The sequence below is a fragment of the Ceratosolen solmsi genome, unplaced genomic scaffold (assembly GCF_000503995.2).
Source record: "Ceratosolen solmsi marchali unplaced genomic scaffold, CerSol_1.0 scaffold11, whole genome shotgun sequence".
NCBI classification, from domain to species: Eukaryota; Metazoa; Arthropoda; class Insecta; order Hymenoptera; family Agaonidae; genus Ceratosolen; species Ceratosolen solmsi.
In genome coordinates, this window is record NW_011948416.1 from 9,954,616 (window position 1) to 9,973,001 (window position 18,386).

At 33.1% G+C, this 18,386-nt stretch overlaps 1 protein-coding gene across 1 annotated transcript; it reads right to left on the bottom strand.

Moving 5' to 3' along the window:
- Positions 1-5,599: 5,599 nt before the first annotated feature.
- d4 (double PHD fingers d4) lies at positions 5,600-17,475 on the bottom strand. The gene is made up of 8 exons (XM_011496122.1): positions 17,341-17,475; positions 17,119-17,228; positions 15,972-16,211; positions 14,975-15,180; positions 14,727-14,796; positions 12,401-12,556; positions 6,063-6,123; positions 5,600-5,801 (listed from the first exon to the last, which is right to left on the bottom strand). The coding sequence occupies exons 1-8, from the start codon at positions 17,418-17,420 to the stop codon at positions 5,600-5,602; spliced, it is 1,125 nt and encodes a 374-aa protein (XP_011494424.1). The 5' UTR covers positions 17,421-17,475.
- Positions 17,476-18,386: the final 911 nt, after the last annotated feature.

The window sequence follows — 18,386 nt, forward strand, 5'->3', positions numbered from 1 at the left end:
CACTCTTTCACTCACTCTCACTCTCTGGCAACACACACGCACATCCAAGCACATGCCCAATCAGTCACATACACCCATATCACCTACACAGTGATAGTTTATATATAAATATATATATACACATATGCACAAACGCGCGCGCGCGAGCATGTATATGTATATATAAATTTTATCGCATTTCATCATAACGCACGCGTACTCACACGCACACTTAATATTATATTATTATTTATTCGCTTAAACATTAAGATAATAATAATAATAATAATAATAATAATAACGATGGTAATAATGATAATGGTGATGATGATTGTGCTGATAATGTTAATGTTAACCCTCTGTTGATATTAATAAATTCAATTAAAATTTAAATTACAAACAGAACAAAACAAAAAATAAATAAATGATACCTAGGTACACTTAATTTTTCACGATATTATGCATACATAAGCCGATTTTTCATAACGATATATCAGTGGCCTATTAAAGGGACAACAGAGGGTTCAGAATTTGCAGTGACGTTTTATGATGATAATAATAATAATAATAATAATAATGAATTCAACGATGTATTTATTTTTCAAGCCTCACAGATGTTGCTTAATTAAAACGTTTAATAGAACAAATTTTATTACTTTTATATAACAAAGAGGAACTATTCGCTTTTGTGTCGCACCGTTGTCTCGTATTAACGGCTTAAAGGTTCACTTAATCTCGACAATTTTCTCTCTATTTCATAGTCATTCGTTCAATCACTCGCTTTTCCTTACTTTAAAATAATAAACACCGAAGGTAATTTGGTCATTTGAACAAGAAGTAAAAAAAAAAAAAAAAAAAGTACGAAGTTACAGATTTAATAAAATGTACCTTTCGTATAAAATTTTTAAAAACTGAAAATATTTTCACAATTGTATTTTAAAATGAAGAAATAAAATCTAACGCTTTTCAACGTTGTTCATTAATCCCGAAAATTCCATTTTGTTTCCGACGTTTTAAATGTGTAATTTAGTTAGCTAAGCTGACTGGATGTCGACTAATCATGCTCTCTCTCTCTCTCTCTCTCTCTCTCTCTCTCTCTCTCTCTCTCGCTTCATTCCCATCTATTTTCTAAAGACTTTTATCATCATTTAAATATAACGTGGAAATTGCATTTTCTTTCTCTCTCAATTATTATTCCCTTTGATTTCCCATTGCCATAATTTCTTCTCATGCGAAACACGTTAATCACTAATATAATGGCATTACTTGTCGAGCCCTTCCTTTATCAATATTGTAATGACAAAGTAGCTCCAACGTAGTACATAATACGAAATTAAAATAATTAATCCCATTTAGGACCAACGTCTCGAGCCTCCAAAACATTCGAAGTCCCATGTTAAGGCAACAGCAGCTGGGCATCGAAAAGTCTCATCGCAATAACCAAACAAAACGTCCCATGAAAAACGCGATAAAGGACCTCGAATCTATTTAGAGGATCGATAATCGGTCAAAACGACGCAAAATTCGTCTCCTCATCCAGCTGCTTCGAAATTTCCTTCAACCACACGCACGCACGCACGCACGCACACAAACAAACAAACAAACAAACAAACACACACGTCCATTAAATATGAATCCGTCCACTAATCACCAATTAGACTTTTAGCAACGTGCGGAAAATCTACATTTACGATCGCGAATGATATGCTCCTTTATAATACTATACTGAATTACATATGTAATCGCATGATCGCGATAATCAATAATGTACCGACAATCGAACTACCGCATCCCCATGAAAAAACTTCACATCGACAAATAATTACAGAAGCTTCGCGCCTCAACGACATTCACGCCGAAGCTTTTCGTCTATTTATGCTTTATGGCGCATTGGCCTGATCCTTGGAAGCCGCTAATTCAATTTAAATCTATCATAGTAAAAATGATAAATAGAAGCACAGAGAATCAATTGTAAAGCAATTAATCTGTATTATTCTACCAAATATAAAGAAGTGCGTTCGTTGGATTCCAATAGTCTTTAATGCGCCAGCCGGATGTTCATTTAGATATTTTGCATTTTGCCGTTATCGCAAACTTAAAATTAAATGGTTCGACTGCGTGCCCGAATATGTTAAAGCCGAGTCGGTAAGAACTTTTAACGAAAAGAACTTTTTTAATTATCGTTTAAGATGTGTCGGAAAGTTGAGTTTAAGTTAGGAACACACAAGGTTTGTACGAATATTTAATTATTTATATTATTACAAGTAGCCGTACTTTAAAATATAGAGAATGTAGGAGAGAAATAATTAATCTGTACTTGTGCTTCTTCATTCCCCTAATACTTATTTAATTCTATTTTATTTATTTATTTTTTTGATTCAGTGTGTAGACACGTGTCGACTTTGATATTGGAACTATACTTTAAAACTTCATTGTATCTCTTATGCGATAGTTGTATACAAATTTTTATTACAATCTATAATAAATGCACTAATGGACTTCATAGAAACGTCGATGAGACATTGTATTAAAATGAGTTATTATTAAAATTTTTAGAAATCTACTATATACGTTCAAATATCAATTGAATATTTATTTTGTATTATGAAAGTGGAAAAATTATTTGTTTCTCTTTTGAAAAAAGTCAATCTACCTATAATGTTCATAATGTTAAGTTATCGTGAATGCCGATTTATTTATTTATACAATCAATATTCTTTTAAAAGATGGTCTTAAGAAAATTCAAATCGTTACCATCTATTTTGACGCAAGTAAATACCATTATGCACAATATCAAATAATTGAAATGTCAATTACATTGTTAAGGAAATATAGAAATTGAGATAATTGAAACTAAATTAATCAACATTCTTTCCATTTATCTTTACCCATAGAAAATGTTTTATTTCTAAATTGCATTAAGTTTAATTAAAAACTTTTTTGTTCTAAAATCTATATACATTAATTAAATTTTCGATCAAAACAAAAATTTACATCGAAATTTTCTACGCGTGTTAAACTGAACAAAAAAAAAAAAAAAAGAAGAAAAAAAAGAAAAAAAAATCAAGTCACCCGTGACATTCATTTAAAAAATTATTTATCGATTAAGAAATTGATTCAATAAAACAATTATTATTAACATGCTTCTTTAAGGCGACCATTCGAATTTTATTAATTCTAAAAAATCTGCACGAGCATCGCGATTTCTATTATATAATATCTTTATCTTACATTTATCATTTGATAAATTGATAAATATGTTTTCGCACTTTTATGTTGAATATGTAGTATATTACGATGGAAAACATATAATCTTGACTAGAAAAGGTTTAATAAATATTAAACAGAAAATGCTTATATTTTTCCTCCTTAGTACATTCTGCCCTCGACTCGTTAAAAAGAAAAAAAAAACAGAAAAACAGAGAAAAAAAAACAGAAAATGAAAAGAAAAGAAAAAGAATGTTTTGGTAATAGACGATTGTTGGTCAATGTTTTTGATATTTTTAAATCGATATCAATCGACAATTACTTTTTATAAAATGCGTATAATCTTTTATCGCCAGTGTCGAATGTATTATTATTCTTATTGAGGAGATTTCTCACTTTTCAAAATGGATATTTACAGAATTACGTATAAAACCGGTATGAAAGTTTGTACAAAAGTTGATTATTTGGAAGAACGATCACGAGAACGACACTGCGCATTAATAAAAACGTAATAAAGCGACTTTCTTGTTATGTAAGAAGCGATGTACTGCATATTGAATGGATATCTAGAATTATCCCGAGCTATTGCAAATTATTTATCGGAATAAATAAGTTTGTATACCGTAATTTCATAGCAATAGAATGAAAAACGTTAATGCCCGCCCGATGATTCTAAGAATCACATAGAACAACATAGAATCACATACACGTAGGAAGTAATAGAATACGTAATATAATAATAATGCCGAAATCTTTGGATTTTTCACGTTTCTGCTTTACTTTATAAATTATCGACGCACTTACGTTAAGCCTTGGTTAAACGAAAGACAATGTTATTCGCTATCAAGCTAATCAATACTTTATATACTTAACCGAAATACATTTTATGTAAATCATTTAGCCTTCATAAAAAGCAAAAAATAATGCTACATTTTATTGAATTGCCGTGTATGAACAGTAGCATATATATATGAAAAAATATTGTAAAGCTCTTAACTATTTGTTCAACCGAATAATAATCCGATAAAATCACGTTTATTGTACCAATTGTATATCTACATACTTTTATAGGCTTTAGAGTGGGGGCACTTGAATTTTCGTAAAGTTTTTCGAAAATTTTGCATTATCGTAACGCGTGCTTCATCAAAGCGGCAATAATTTAAGAATGGCTTTACGAATATTTCGTTTGCTTGTTCGTCAGTTATTGGATCTCCACTTATAATCGGAATACTGGCCACGGCGTATGTAAAGGAAACTTAACCGGCTACGATAAAGCTCAAAAAACATATAAATTGCAAATATGTTGTAAAAATGACTAAGACTTTTAGTTAAAAATGTACGCGCGCACGCATACACAGAGTCTCTCTACGTTATGAATAATAATAATCATTAAGCTTAGTTGGAATTTGTATCATAAATAAATTTTCATCGTTTAACGATCCTCTACTTATATTCTACGAATTTTATAATTGTATATTTTTAAAAAAGGCTCGTATATCTATTCTGAATTTGAAATTTAACGAATTTAGCTGCCAATGAAGGTAACGCAAATTACAATGTCATTGGAGTAATATATCATTGTAAAATTATAGACTTTGAAGGTAAGAAACGTAAGTTGACACCCTCATTGGCCCTCCTTTCGTAATATTTTCAAGTAATATCATTTCTTTAAATACATTGATACGTGGGGTGGTCGGAGGGCACGTAAAATACACTACGAATTCTATTAGAAAGAAGACGCGCAAGGTGAAACCTTTTTGTAAATGCCATCGTCAATTGTCGTTTGAACGTTTTTTTGTTGTTGTTTTTATAAAGATCATAGTAGCCCCGTGAATATGTTGAACGATCTCGAATCGAAGCTCTGCAAATGCGGAATTGACTGAGGAGTTAGTTAAGGACGGAGAACGAGACTCCGTGAAAATCACGCACGATTGTCGGAAGTCTGTTGTCGGTCCTCTCGGCTTGCCACTGACGGACGGTGCAATCGTCAGGTTTCGCGTCGTGGGTCTTCCTCGAATATTAAAAGTGCCCTCCCCCCTCAACCCTCTCGATCCCTCATCCCACCACCGCCTTCGCTTCGCCACCTACGTGTATCCCCGTGTACTCACTCACAATCTCTCACTCTCTTTCACTCTAGCACACACACACACACACACACACACACAGACACACACACACATACACACACACACTCTCTCTCTCTCTCTCTTACTCTCTCTTACTCTCTCGCCCCACGAGAAAGCCCTCGTATTTCGAAACCCCTATTCGCGTCAATAGAGACCTGTACAAGTGCGTATAAAAATACGTGATGAAGCGAAGCCACGAAATTCCAACTCAACGTTAACAATTACAAGCATTCGGCATCCAGAGTTCGCGCGACATGGTTGAGGCGTGATCCTGTCGCAACGGGGGCTCAATTGTGATTGGCCCGCCTGGTGTACTTGCGCTTGGCCCGCTCCTCCGGGTGATGATGCTGTTGCTTACCTGAGCGGCCGCAGTCGCTGCACGAGACGAGCTCCTCGGAGCCGCCGGTCTTCTTGTTCTCGCGCGCGTCCCCGAGGCAGAAGTCGCAGTAGGGCGACGGTTGAGCCGCCTTCGGCTTCTTCCCGTCCATGCTGCCCGCGTGGTGTTGATTACCCTGGTGGTACTGTTGTTGCTGCTGTTGCTGCTGTTGTTGTTGCTGCTGCTGCTGCTGCTGCTGCTGTTGTTGCGGATGATGCTGCGGATGGTGTGGGTGGTGGAGATGACCGGGGGAGTTCAGCTGGTGCTGGTCCATAGGCTGCTTGGGTGAGCCGCTGTTGTTCTGCGCAGGTGACAGCTGCTGCTGCTGCTGTTGCTGCTGCTGTAGCTGCTGTTGCTGCTGCTGTTGCTGCTGCTGTTGGTGCTGCTGGTGCTGCTGGTGCGGCTGCTGCGACTCGTCCTTGCTGTTGCCGATAGCTGAGACAGTAGGTGAGGCTGGAGCGGCGCAGCTCGACTCGGCAGGCGGCGGCGGCGGCGGCCGCTGCTGCTGCTGAGCCTGGGCCTGGGGCGGCGCAGGCTGCGACCACGCCGGCGCTCGGGGTCGGTCCCGAGCCGGTGCCGCCGCCCGAGCCGGGAATAGAAGTGGTGTAGGAAGCCGCCGCCGAGGGGCTCGAGGTGCTCGAGGAGGCAGCGCTCTGACGACCCCGGCGCGTACCACCTGATACACACACAAACCGACCACATACCCACGAGTTGCGCTTTTGTACCGAGGGCAAGAGAGCCTTTTGGCCTTGTTCTTTACTTTGGCTTTTGATTTAGATTTAGGGGAAGAGGATCGAGTAACCTCGCGGCACGTCAGTGCACATCGAGAGATAGCAGCAGTAGTGGTAGTATAGAGGCCAGCCTCGCATGCACAGCATACTCCCTTTTTCTCACTCTCTCGCTCATACACGCCAGCACTCACACGCGCACACACTCTCCTGCCCTCCTCTCGCTTTGCTCTTTCTTGCTTTATTAAGGACGGCCAGTACTCAAAGATCTGCTGCCTCGCCGCGGGCTTCTAACATTGACAATTCTTTACCCTAAGAGTATGTCTTCGCCTATCCAACACAATCTCGACTCAACTGTACATCGGCACTTTTCCTTAATTATTTAATGCATTTAAAGAAAGAAAAAGAAATAATAAAAAAAAAAAAAAAAAAAAAAAAAAAAAAAAAAAATACTATTCAACGTTTAATATATAAATTTTATTTCTTTTAATTTAAAAATATGCAAAAGCTTTTTAATTATATATTTGTATTTATCTTTAGAATAAATTTTATTTCATTTTCCATATTATCAACAATTTATTTCATAAAATATTAGCAAGTTTTAGATATGATTATCTAATGTCTAATAGATCGAAGTTTAAAAGGTATCTGAATTTCAATACAAACATGATTATAACGCTTGTCTTAATTAATTAATTAATTATAATTAAATGGATGCCCATCATACATTAATGGTTGATTACAAAGCCATTATAGGAATTTACATAATTATAGCATTTATTGGTAGTTGCAGTAAATAAAGTGCATTATTTATGGAAAGTCAATAAGAACGAAGAAAGTAGCAATGTTTTAATAGTTTAATGTCTTTGATTTCTCGAATTAAAAATACGATAAAACTAATACTTCGCTCACGTATACTGCCGATAAAGTGTTATATTTAACTTATCGACGAGCGATAGTGACATATACTGGCGCAAAAAAAAAACGCGCGCGGGCGTGCGTGTGTATATATATATATATATATATATATATATATATATGCGCACCTACGTGTGCAATGTACTTGTTTCTTTTTGTACGCTTGGCTGTAAAAAAAAAGTACTTAAACATTTCAAGAATATATATTATAATTATTAAACACACACACACACACACACACACACACACACACACACACACACACACAAAAATTAGAATTAATTAATTTAGTTTAGTGTAAATAAAATATTATGTCATTTTGTAACCGCACATTTTTCTTTATGCTAGCTTACAGTACAACAATATTGCCAACCTAAGGCTGACAGTGGAATAGTGGCATGAGCTAAGTAACTTAGCTATCTAAGAATAATGAAAGTTATTCGAATTATAGTAAAAAATATCAGTGTAATATTTTTAATTATTATTTTCTCGATTCAAAGGACAAAATGACAAGAAATTTATTTTTTACGCAATTTAAGATTTATATAAATTATGCTGCTATTTATTTCAATTTTTTTTCTCTTTCATACTTTAAAAATCAGGTCAGATAGGCATCCATTAATTCTTGTTTACTATGTCATTCATGTTGTATTATTAAAGACTTTTAATTCGTTTGAATGTAAAATAAATAGATATGTAAAAATTTATAAATACACGGCTTGTATTCTTTAATTATTAAAGTAAAAGTAAAGCGTATATAAATGAGCAAAGAGAAGCTGCTTTAAAGCTTTTCTGCAAATGTAACTTATAAATGACCCACATAAGAGATGTAGTAGATATAAGTTCTCGGGTCAATGCGAGTTATAATATCATTGCAATGAAAATAATAAGTCCCTGCTTAGATTACTGTTTATTAAACATCTTAAAATTAAATTGAAAGAAATTTATCATTTAATATCTACTCTTATAAATATCTACGACTCTAATTATTTGGATTGCAGTTATCTAGTATCCTCCTTTGCCCTATCATTGTCATAATCAAGTTAATCGAAACGTTTTCCTTCATCTTCTACATTGAAGAAAATGTTGGACTCATATCATTTGCATATAATAATTAAAAAATATCTAAATTATTAAATTGAGTAAAGGCCTCCTTAATCGTTTTAGAAATATGGTTTTGTAAGAACCGGCGATTCAGTTTCGTATAAAAAAAAGGAAAAAAAAAAGAAGAAAAAAAAGAAAAAAAAAAGAAAAAAAACAAGCGCACAAATGCTCAGGCTTATGTAATTACCATATTTATTAGAGGCGCATATAATTGTTCAACTTTAATAACCTTTTGTTTTTTTTTTTTCAGCACGATGTAGGAATTCAAACCAATGCAATAATGTTTCAATCGCTCATCATACGTACATTGAAAATGTCGTCGATACGATAAGTCAACATGATATTCTAACGTTGTTAATAATGTAAAGTCGCTTTTATAATTCAATATAATATACAGTAATAATTGCATTAAAATTTTTAGTAATTTATTAAAAAATATCTAACTGTTTACAAATGAAGTGGTCGTCTTGTTATCCATACAAATAATTAGTTTAATGGCTAAAATAGATATTCAGTTGTTCATTAACAGTAGAGTTAGTTGCACTGCGGGTAAAAGTATTCAAAAAATTATATTGAATACGTCGTTTTGAGAATTATTTATATCGTTTCGTAATGCTATCAAATATTAAAATTATGACATTGATAATATTGACAATATAAAAGATTAATAGAAAATTTATTAAATCATTTTAAAATACAGTCAAATCATAGAAACTTATCATGTGCTATTTTATTATTGTTCAGAATTTATTTTATAACTATACAAAACTAAAGACTCTTACTGTACTTCAGTGCAGATTAATTTTACCATGCTGGTAATAAGTATGTGATTAGATTGCGACAATATACAGTGCTGCTAATAATATGGTAATTATATAGCTTTTTTATTCCTCGAAAGTTAATACTAACCGAAATATATACAAATTTAAAACATTATATTAATTGAGTTAATAAAGACAATCTACATTGTGTATTATGTATCTACTATTACTACTATTCTCACCAGAAAACTAATTAAAAACACATCTGATTTATTTAAATGTACAATATATTTGTTCCAGGAAATAATTAAACATTAGGTAATGAAATTTTAGGAGAAGGGAGTTATAATAATGTTCTACAAAGTCGTAAATTCTTAAATATGATGAAATCGAATATCGTATCGATGGTATGACATATGCATCATATGACATGACAATAATTTTAAATGGAAAGCAGAATCGCCGGTATGCGTGAGAAAGACTTTAAGAAAAGAGAAAACATATTTCGTTATTTACGACTAAAATAATTCTTAATAGAGTATACTTGCACTAACATAGCACATTCCATCACCAATAATTAATAGAAAAGTTCTACGACTAAACATACTTGAAGACCAAATCATAATTCAATAAAAAAAAAAATTTTTTTTAATAATAATAAACAAACAATCAACGCAACGAGCAAACTTTAGTGCAAAACAATTTACGTTACTATTATCAATTAAAAAACTACTTAATGTCAATTTATACACTCTGATAGGAGATTTATATATATATATATATATATATATATATATATATATATATATATATATATAAATCTCCTATCAGAGTGTATAAATTAAGAATGACCTTCGCATTAGATGTAAGAAGCTCTGTTTTTCCCTTTGCCTAAGGTACAATAAAAGTAAAAAAAAAACAAAATTAATAATAATAACAACAACAACAACAACAATTAAGTAAATAAATAAATAAAAAAAATTGTACCGTGTATTTGGTATTTTTTTTGGAAGTAACTGAATAAAAGAAAAAACAGACGTCATGCAGTTTGAGATGCATGGGGATCTAATGTAAAAAGAGAGACAACACACACGCACGGCATTTACACACGTGAACCACTCACAGAGTAAAAAGTAATTAATATAAAATGTATTACATAGATTGATAAAAAGAATAGTAAAAGAGCGACTGGGATGAGATGAATCTTTTTTTTTTTTTATATTTGTTTTTATCAAATATAAACGTAGTACGTAATGTGCGACGTGAAAGGTGCATCATGCTTATTGCAAACTGTGTTAGAAATGTGCTGGTAAGATTTTTTTTTTTAGATATTTATAAGATTATTTCATATGGTTTTTCCTGATTAAGGCGTCTTTGAATATTATTTGTCATTCGGTATAAACAAAAAAAAAAAAAAAAAAAAAAAAAAAAAAAAAAAAGAAGAAAAATGATCGGAAAATAAATGTAATAAATATCCCTAAAAATGTATAGTTTGTCTTGAAAATATGAAGTCAGGGGGGCAGGAATTTATTTATAAACTTGATTTTTCATTAGAGAATAACGTTATTACAAATATTCTTCTATACAACTTTTAACTTTTTCATTCTAATAATATGCAATGCGTGCCATTTTTAACAATCATATCTTCAAAGATATAAATTTATAAAGATGCCTAAACAAAAAGGTGTGATAGTTTGTGACAGTTATAATTTACAGAGATGAATAGACCAATAAAGTTCTGTTAAATTTATTTGACATGGCATTAATACTTTGGCTAAAACTTTTATTTACCCTTGACTCATTGGGAAATTTCACGAACAATCCTATAATACAACCACATAATATTATTAATCACCACTATACATAACAATATATAACCACATAAAGTATTATTTTGACTATAAAAAGTGTTATTAAAAATGGCTTAATTAAATTAAGTAGACGCACCACTAGTGTTTCGATTAACAATATGCTAAAGCTAATTAATTATACCGAGTAAAGTTTTTTTAAACATTAACAAAAACCATACAAATAAATCTTATTAATTGACGAAATAATTTTCACTATTATTTCGAATGAAATCCTTATTTGATATATTCTCACCAACACAATACTAAAAATCAGCATACAAAAATGTATGGATGTATGGAGAAAAAAAAATTAAAATGGAAACTTTTTGAGGTAATATAAACAGGGCTTATATAAGAAGAGCTTTTTATATAAGGATCAAACAAAGACTGTATAATTCATTTGTAATAAACTCTTATTGCAGGTAACAGTACATATAATTCTCATACATTTTCAAGCCCTGAATATAGAAACACAAGTGATGCTCAAATATTCAGTAATAACAAAAAGAGAAAACAATACGTATATCAATTAGAAAAATCGCTAATACGAGAAAAATAATAATAATAATAATAATAATAATAATAATAATAATAATAATAATAATAGTAATAATAGTAATAATAGTAATAATAGTAATAATTATTATAATCATAATAGTGGTAGTAGTAGTAGTAATAATAATAGTTATAATAATAATAATAATAATAATAATGATAATAATAATAATAATAATAGTGATAGTAATAATAAGAATAATAATAATAACGAATAATAATCGTGATCGTAACAATAATAATATTAATAATATTAATAATAATAATAATCATAATCATAATCATAATAATGATGATAATGTCCCATCGAAACATTGTAAATTACGTAACACTGTCTGCAATACTCATTTTTGTTCTCTTACAGGCTCATTTATTTACTTCATTTATATATATATATAAACATATATATATATATATATATATATATATATATATATTTAAATAGTATTGCAATTAGATGAAAAACAGGTTCATCAAAATAGACCGAATGAACAGGAATCAATGTTGAAAAACGTAACAAATGCGTAAATAATAGTGAAATGAAAAAAAAAATCAATGAAAAGCCGATGTAATTAATATGTGCCCGGAGACGAGGAGAGAAAAATTAATAAGATTAAATTATAATAATCGTAATGAAAAAAAAAAAAAAAAAAAAAAAAAAAAAAAAAAAGAATATCAATAAATAAATAAATAAAAAGAAGATAGAATGAAAACTAATAAAAAAAAAAAATGATTAATGGAGCGCTCTGCTCAAAGAAAGGAGAAAATTGAGCTTATTTCGTTTTGTGGCTCCAACCTGGCTGGTCCGAAGCAACTGCGTCTGCCACGCTCCGAGATTCAACATCGGCGGGACTGGGACTTAGTTCCTTAGCAGGATCGCCGGAGGAAGTAGAGTGGGAATGACCGTAATGGTAGACCAGACCGGGTCTGGTTTTATACCGTGCGCTGCATACTGCAAAAGTGCAAAGTACTTGTTTTCCCGCAAACCACCTAATGCAATGGCTAAGTTTTTCTATTTCTTTTTTTGTTGCTGTTTCTCTTTTACTTCTTTTGCTATACTCTCGTGTCTTTCTTTTTGGTTGAGAAAAAAAGATTGAAGAAAAAAAAAAATAATAAAATAAAAAAAAAAAGAAAAAAAAGTAATGAAAGATAAGAAGAACGTAATTGTTGAAGAAAAATGATGATTGCGGGTAGGGGGGGGGCGACGCGGGAGTATACGTAAAAGATACTGGTAGTGTAAAATGATAGGAAACCTTATGGATCCGGAGAACTGTTTTGTCTTTGACGCAGCTTGGAATTGCGTCATTTAGTCGAATAATTCAAGCTTATCGATAAATCCAACAATACAATGCAATTGTCGAAGAAATCTGTTGGATCGAGAAAATCTAAATTTTCAGCTTTCCCACTGAATTGCATATTTTGACAATGGATTCGTCATAATATCAAATTATCCCAGTAAAAGCGCAAACGTAACAGTTTTAGAGTACAAAACGAACTCCTGCAATCCACTTAATAAGCGATAGGGTGTGTATATTGGAAGTCGGCGGTCGGAGTCGGGGGGGGGGGCGGCTGGTGACACAGGCGGGGGTTGCACACCTTCCGTACTAGGATACATCCCTAGCCACCTATCAATCTATATGTGTTGAATAAGCAGTGAAAGGGTTTCCAGCCCAAGAAGCAAAACTAATACGATGCAAGGCTTAATAATGCTCGAATACACCTACAGTAAAATCAGCTCGCTACAGAGGTGAGCCAAGTAATAATATTCTTGCTTTCCGTATATAGTATGTATGGTTATTTGCATATATCAACTGTATCCAAAGGTATTCGATAGCTAATACTTTGGACTTTGATGGATTATCGATGCAATTCTCATCGGGAGGTTAATAAAAAAATTGGTCTCTCTCTCTGAACTTTATATGACTTTAAGTACATTATGTTTTTGTAATTGATTTAAAGTACATGGAATAGATGTAACAGTTGAACAAAAAAAAAACAGAAAAGAAAGTGTTTGCTTAGTTTTAAAATGCATGTGAAATATATATATATATATATATATATAAATATATATATATATATTTATACCTCTACGATTGATAACATATAAATTTTAATAAAAGAAGAAAAAACTAGTAATACCTGCTAAGCTTTGGATTACACAATAATTATCATTTAAATATATTACAAAAAAATTATGCACTGGTAAAAACAGGTTTACTAATCAACGTCGAAGGAAAAAAGTGTTAGATTTTGTGTGAAACGTGCATTTTCAATCTATCAAATACCTTTGCGTCGAGTTTCTAAGTTCTAAATAAGAGCGTTATGAGGAAATAAACGTATTGGCAGGCACATTCGAGTTAATTTCAAAGTAATTTTCAGTAAAGTTTTTAACAAGCTATTTCTAATTTTACTTGTATTACTCTAATTTTTGTATAGATAAGAGAGAACTTTTTACCATTTGTTTGCAAATCTATTACTTACGATATCTACTGTCTAAGATTTATTTCTATGTTACTAGATTAAACTACTGTTTTGTACTATAAAGATCTAATAATTAGGCAAATTATTTATCTTAAATAGTAAGCTGTATATACATATATATACATATAAATATACGTATGCATATATATATATATATATATATATATATATATATGCATGTATAATTAAGTTTTTATAACTAGTATGAGCTGTTTTAAATTATATATAATAAAAATTTTAACTATAAAACAATCAATATATTTTATATAATATAATTACTTTTTTCGACATGTCAAATAAATATTATAAGCGAAGCAGCATTATATCTTAAACTCACTAACTGTCGCCGTTTCTGATTACAAAACTACTCTATATAATTCACTAAAATATTTATAATTTATTTCGAGCGTCCACTTTGTGTCTTATACTAAATATTCTTTGCTTTTAGATTAAAAGATCATTTAATCTAGACAATATAAAACTTATAAACCGTAGATTAACGTTAACAAAATAACATTTTTTGACGCAGTGCGTTTGTGGCTCGGTTGAATTTTATATAACGAGCAGCGTAGTAATAGTTACCGTAGTAAAACAAATAAGAGGAAGTTGTCATTTGTAGTTGTATCTATGGTTAAACTTACGGTCACAAACGAACGGCTTATCAGAATCACTGGCATCATAGTTAGCTTTTTTTCGCCCGCGACCTCCACCCTGTATTAAAAATAAAACAGAATAAGGATACTTGCAACAGAGCTTGAAAAAAAAAAACAAACAAATAAATAAATAAATAAATGAATAAATAAATAAATGAAAAACAACGCAATCTCAAGCATTATTATTATAATTATTATTATGTTGGGTGATTATTATTATTTCTTTTAAAGCTCACTTTTGTTCTTTTCCCTGTTGGACTGTCAGTCGCTGGAGGATGACTTCTAGCTGGGTGATGACCACCTCCTCTAGGTTTTCTTTTTTTCCTTTTACTACTATAACTTTCTTCGTAATCAAAATCACTATCTGGATCGGGTTCCTCGTACGGATCCATATCTAACATGTCTTGTTCGTCATAGAACCAGGCATCTTTACTATGTTCATCTTGAAACGAGAAGGCAATTTAGTATATCGCTTACCTTTAAATCTGACATTGTTTAACACGCGACAATAAAGCTAGTTAAGGCTTTTGAAAAGTTAGTTAGCTTCAAGCTTTTTTTTTCAACTTTAAATACATTTCAACTAAAACTCTCAGCAATGTTCTCAATTTTCTTTATAAAATTGTTTCATAATGGAAATATAAGTATAAAAGCACACTTTGAACGTAAAACGAAAGCATCGAAGAAATATACGAACAATAGCAATACAGCAGTACTTGATGCGTCAGAGTAATGCCACAAAAAATTAGACATAATATTTAAAACCATCGATATCATTTTGTATAAAAAAAAATTTGTTGTTTGTTTGTCCAAATCCCAAATCATATTGTAAAAAAAAAAAAAAAAAAAAAAAAAAAAAAAAAAAACACACAACTGAATTTGAATGAGATATAATACTCTCCTTGTCCGTTTAATGCAATTAACAGCGACATAATATTAAGTATTATTAATGAGATATGATCTAGCATTCGTTCATCATTCTAATAAAAGGTTAGAGATATATGGTCGGACAGCTGTATATATTGTAATATTCAGTTTAGTAATTAAAATTTATGAATAATTGCAAAATTAGAGTAAGCCTATAAAATTATAATTAAACGAAGAAGAGATTGAATTTATCACAAAAATTATATCAAAGCATTGATTGGTTGAAGAATTTTTGGCCGCGATAGTCTTCTTATCTTTCTTTCAACGCTATTTCAATAGTATTGAATAGTTAAGATAATGGAACATTACCTTTTAAAGCTAGAGAGTCTTTACTGTCATCGTTGCCTCCCAGTGTAGTGCTTTCGATGCATTCGACTCCATCTTCTATGTCACCTCTTATTACTCTCTTGGGGTGAAAGTAATGCATTAAATACTGTCTCCTTTTTTTTCGCCATCGTTTGCTCGGATATGTGTATATTTGGCCATGCTGTAAGCCTGGAAGACGTTCTCTCGCGGACATAAACAAGGCTGAGTGGTTTTGTGCAACTCCTGGGGAAATCGAGCAACATTATTAAAATCGAGTGAAAATTCGGGGGAGCAATAATTACGAGAAGCTGGAGACTTGGAGACTATAATATAAGGTAAACAATTACTAGAGCTCGCGACCGTCTAATAATTAGCCTTGACGCGACAATGCAGTCCAATATCATGAAATATTATCACTAAGTAGAAGGAGCTCGCTTTTGTAAAATAATGGAAAACAATGTAAATAGGAACGAGGGTGGGGAGGGCTGGTTGTATAATCGCCATCCTGCGCCTCTTCGCTTTTTAAATGTCAACGGGTAAACAAACACGTGAGGACCGGGGCAGTCGGAGGGGGTAAGAGAAACAAAAACAAAAACAACAACAAACAACGCAAGCTTTAAAGGACTCGAAGAATATGCTTGTAAGCCCGCTCTTGGAGCGGTATCACCGGGAGAAAGGGAGAATTGGCCGGGAAACATTGGCAATGAGGGGGTAGAGGGACGAAAAAACAGTTGGCAATCCGGGGTGGGGCGAAGTTGGGGTCGGAGTCGGGGTCGGTGTTGCAAGGAGATGGAGAGGGTTTGGAAGGGGGTCGGGGCAGCGCTGTCATGGAAATTCGGATGCCTGGGTGCGCGCGAGGCGGCCACTGAGTCAAGACACCGGCGACGATGGGACCGCTGAAGTAATTAAGTAATAAAGTAGGTAAGTAAGGAAGGAAATAAGGAAGGAAAGAATTAAGTATGGGAGGGAGAGTGAAATGGGACGGGATGGGATCGGATGGGATGGGATCGGATGGGATGGGATGGGATGGGATGTGTGGGAGGGAGGGAGGGAGGTAGCGGTGGCGGCACGAGAATGGGGATTAGGAGGGGCGACGCCACGGTGCGTCAACGGCGCCAAACTTTCGGCCAGGTCGAACAAGGTGCCATACCCGTCTGGGAGTCTAGAAAAGGCATCCGTAACCTGCGTTCCCTGCATAGTCGGCTGTTGTAGGTAGACGAGTTCTCAATGGCTTCCCTGTAGGCTGAGTCGTTGATAAAGCTGCGGGCACAAAGCAAGCGGAGGATGTTTATTTCGAACGGTGGTTGGGCTGGTGTTGGAGCTGGGGAGATAACGCGGTCGGGCAGTCGCGGGCCGAACAACCGACACTCACCTCTCGATTTTGTTTAAATTCGCTTCGTTTACGACTTGTATTATCGAGTGGACGTTTGGAGGCGCAGAGACTGCCGTCATCTTGGGCCGCCGACTAGCATTGAACTGGTGTGCATGTAGATGTTGTTAAGTGATATAGACGGTGTATCGGTACTGCGCGAGTCAAGCTCGAGACTGACAGCCGAATCCATAAAATCCATGTGCCCTACGTAGCGCCTGCGTTGGCCGCTTCGTCTTTCCGGAAGTTTGCGCGCCGCCCGCTGCGAGGATGCGCTAGTCAAGCGCGCGACCATACGTTTGAAATGTTATTTATTAATTGTGTGGATGTTTAATTATCGACAAGCCGGTTGGTCGTCGTCTTCCTGTGCTCTTGTACGTATCAAGCATATTTCTTCGATAGCACTCGAATGGTCGCCTTGGTTATCGTCCTCTTCGTCGTCTTCGTCCTCCTCCTCGTCGTCGTCGTCGTCGTCGTCGCTTATTTAAAAGTAATTTTGAGAATAGTGACGAGCACGTAACGAGCCGAAACATATCCACTTATTAAGTTAACTTAGTAACATTGTATTTTTAATAATCTACTTTAGTTTATTTATTTAAATATATAAATATATAAATATATATATATATATATATATATATATATATATATATATATATATATATATTGTAATAATTTTAAGCTTCTCGAGTTGCAGTTGTAGATCGAATAATTCACAATGTAAAGAGATTTATTTTCGACACTTTTCTCTTTTTATCTCAAGATAATGTGAATACACTTGCGCGCGCTCACACGTACACATGCATAATCAACACAATCTTGTACGTGTTAAAATCATTACTTTTGCGTAAAATTCAATATAAGAATATAATAATATAAATTTATTGTAATAAATTAGTATACGATACGTCGTTTGATAAAATACATCCTAAAGTTAAATATTACAAAGCTTGGTAGAATTTTCTTTCCGACATTCAACGTTATCATGCATATAAATTTTGCCAGTTTTTTTTTTGTTTTTTGTTTTTGTTTTGTTTCTGTTTTGCACG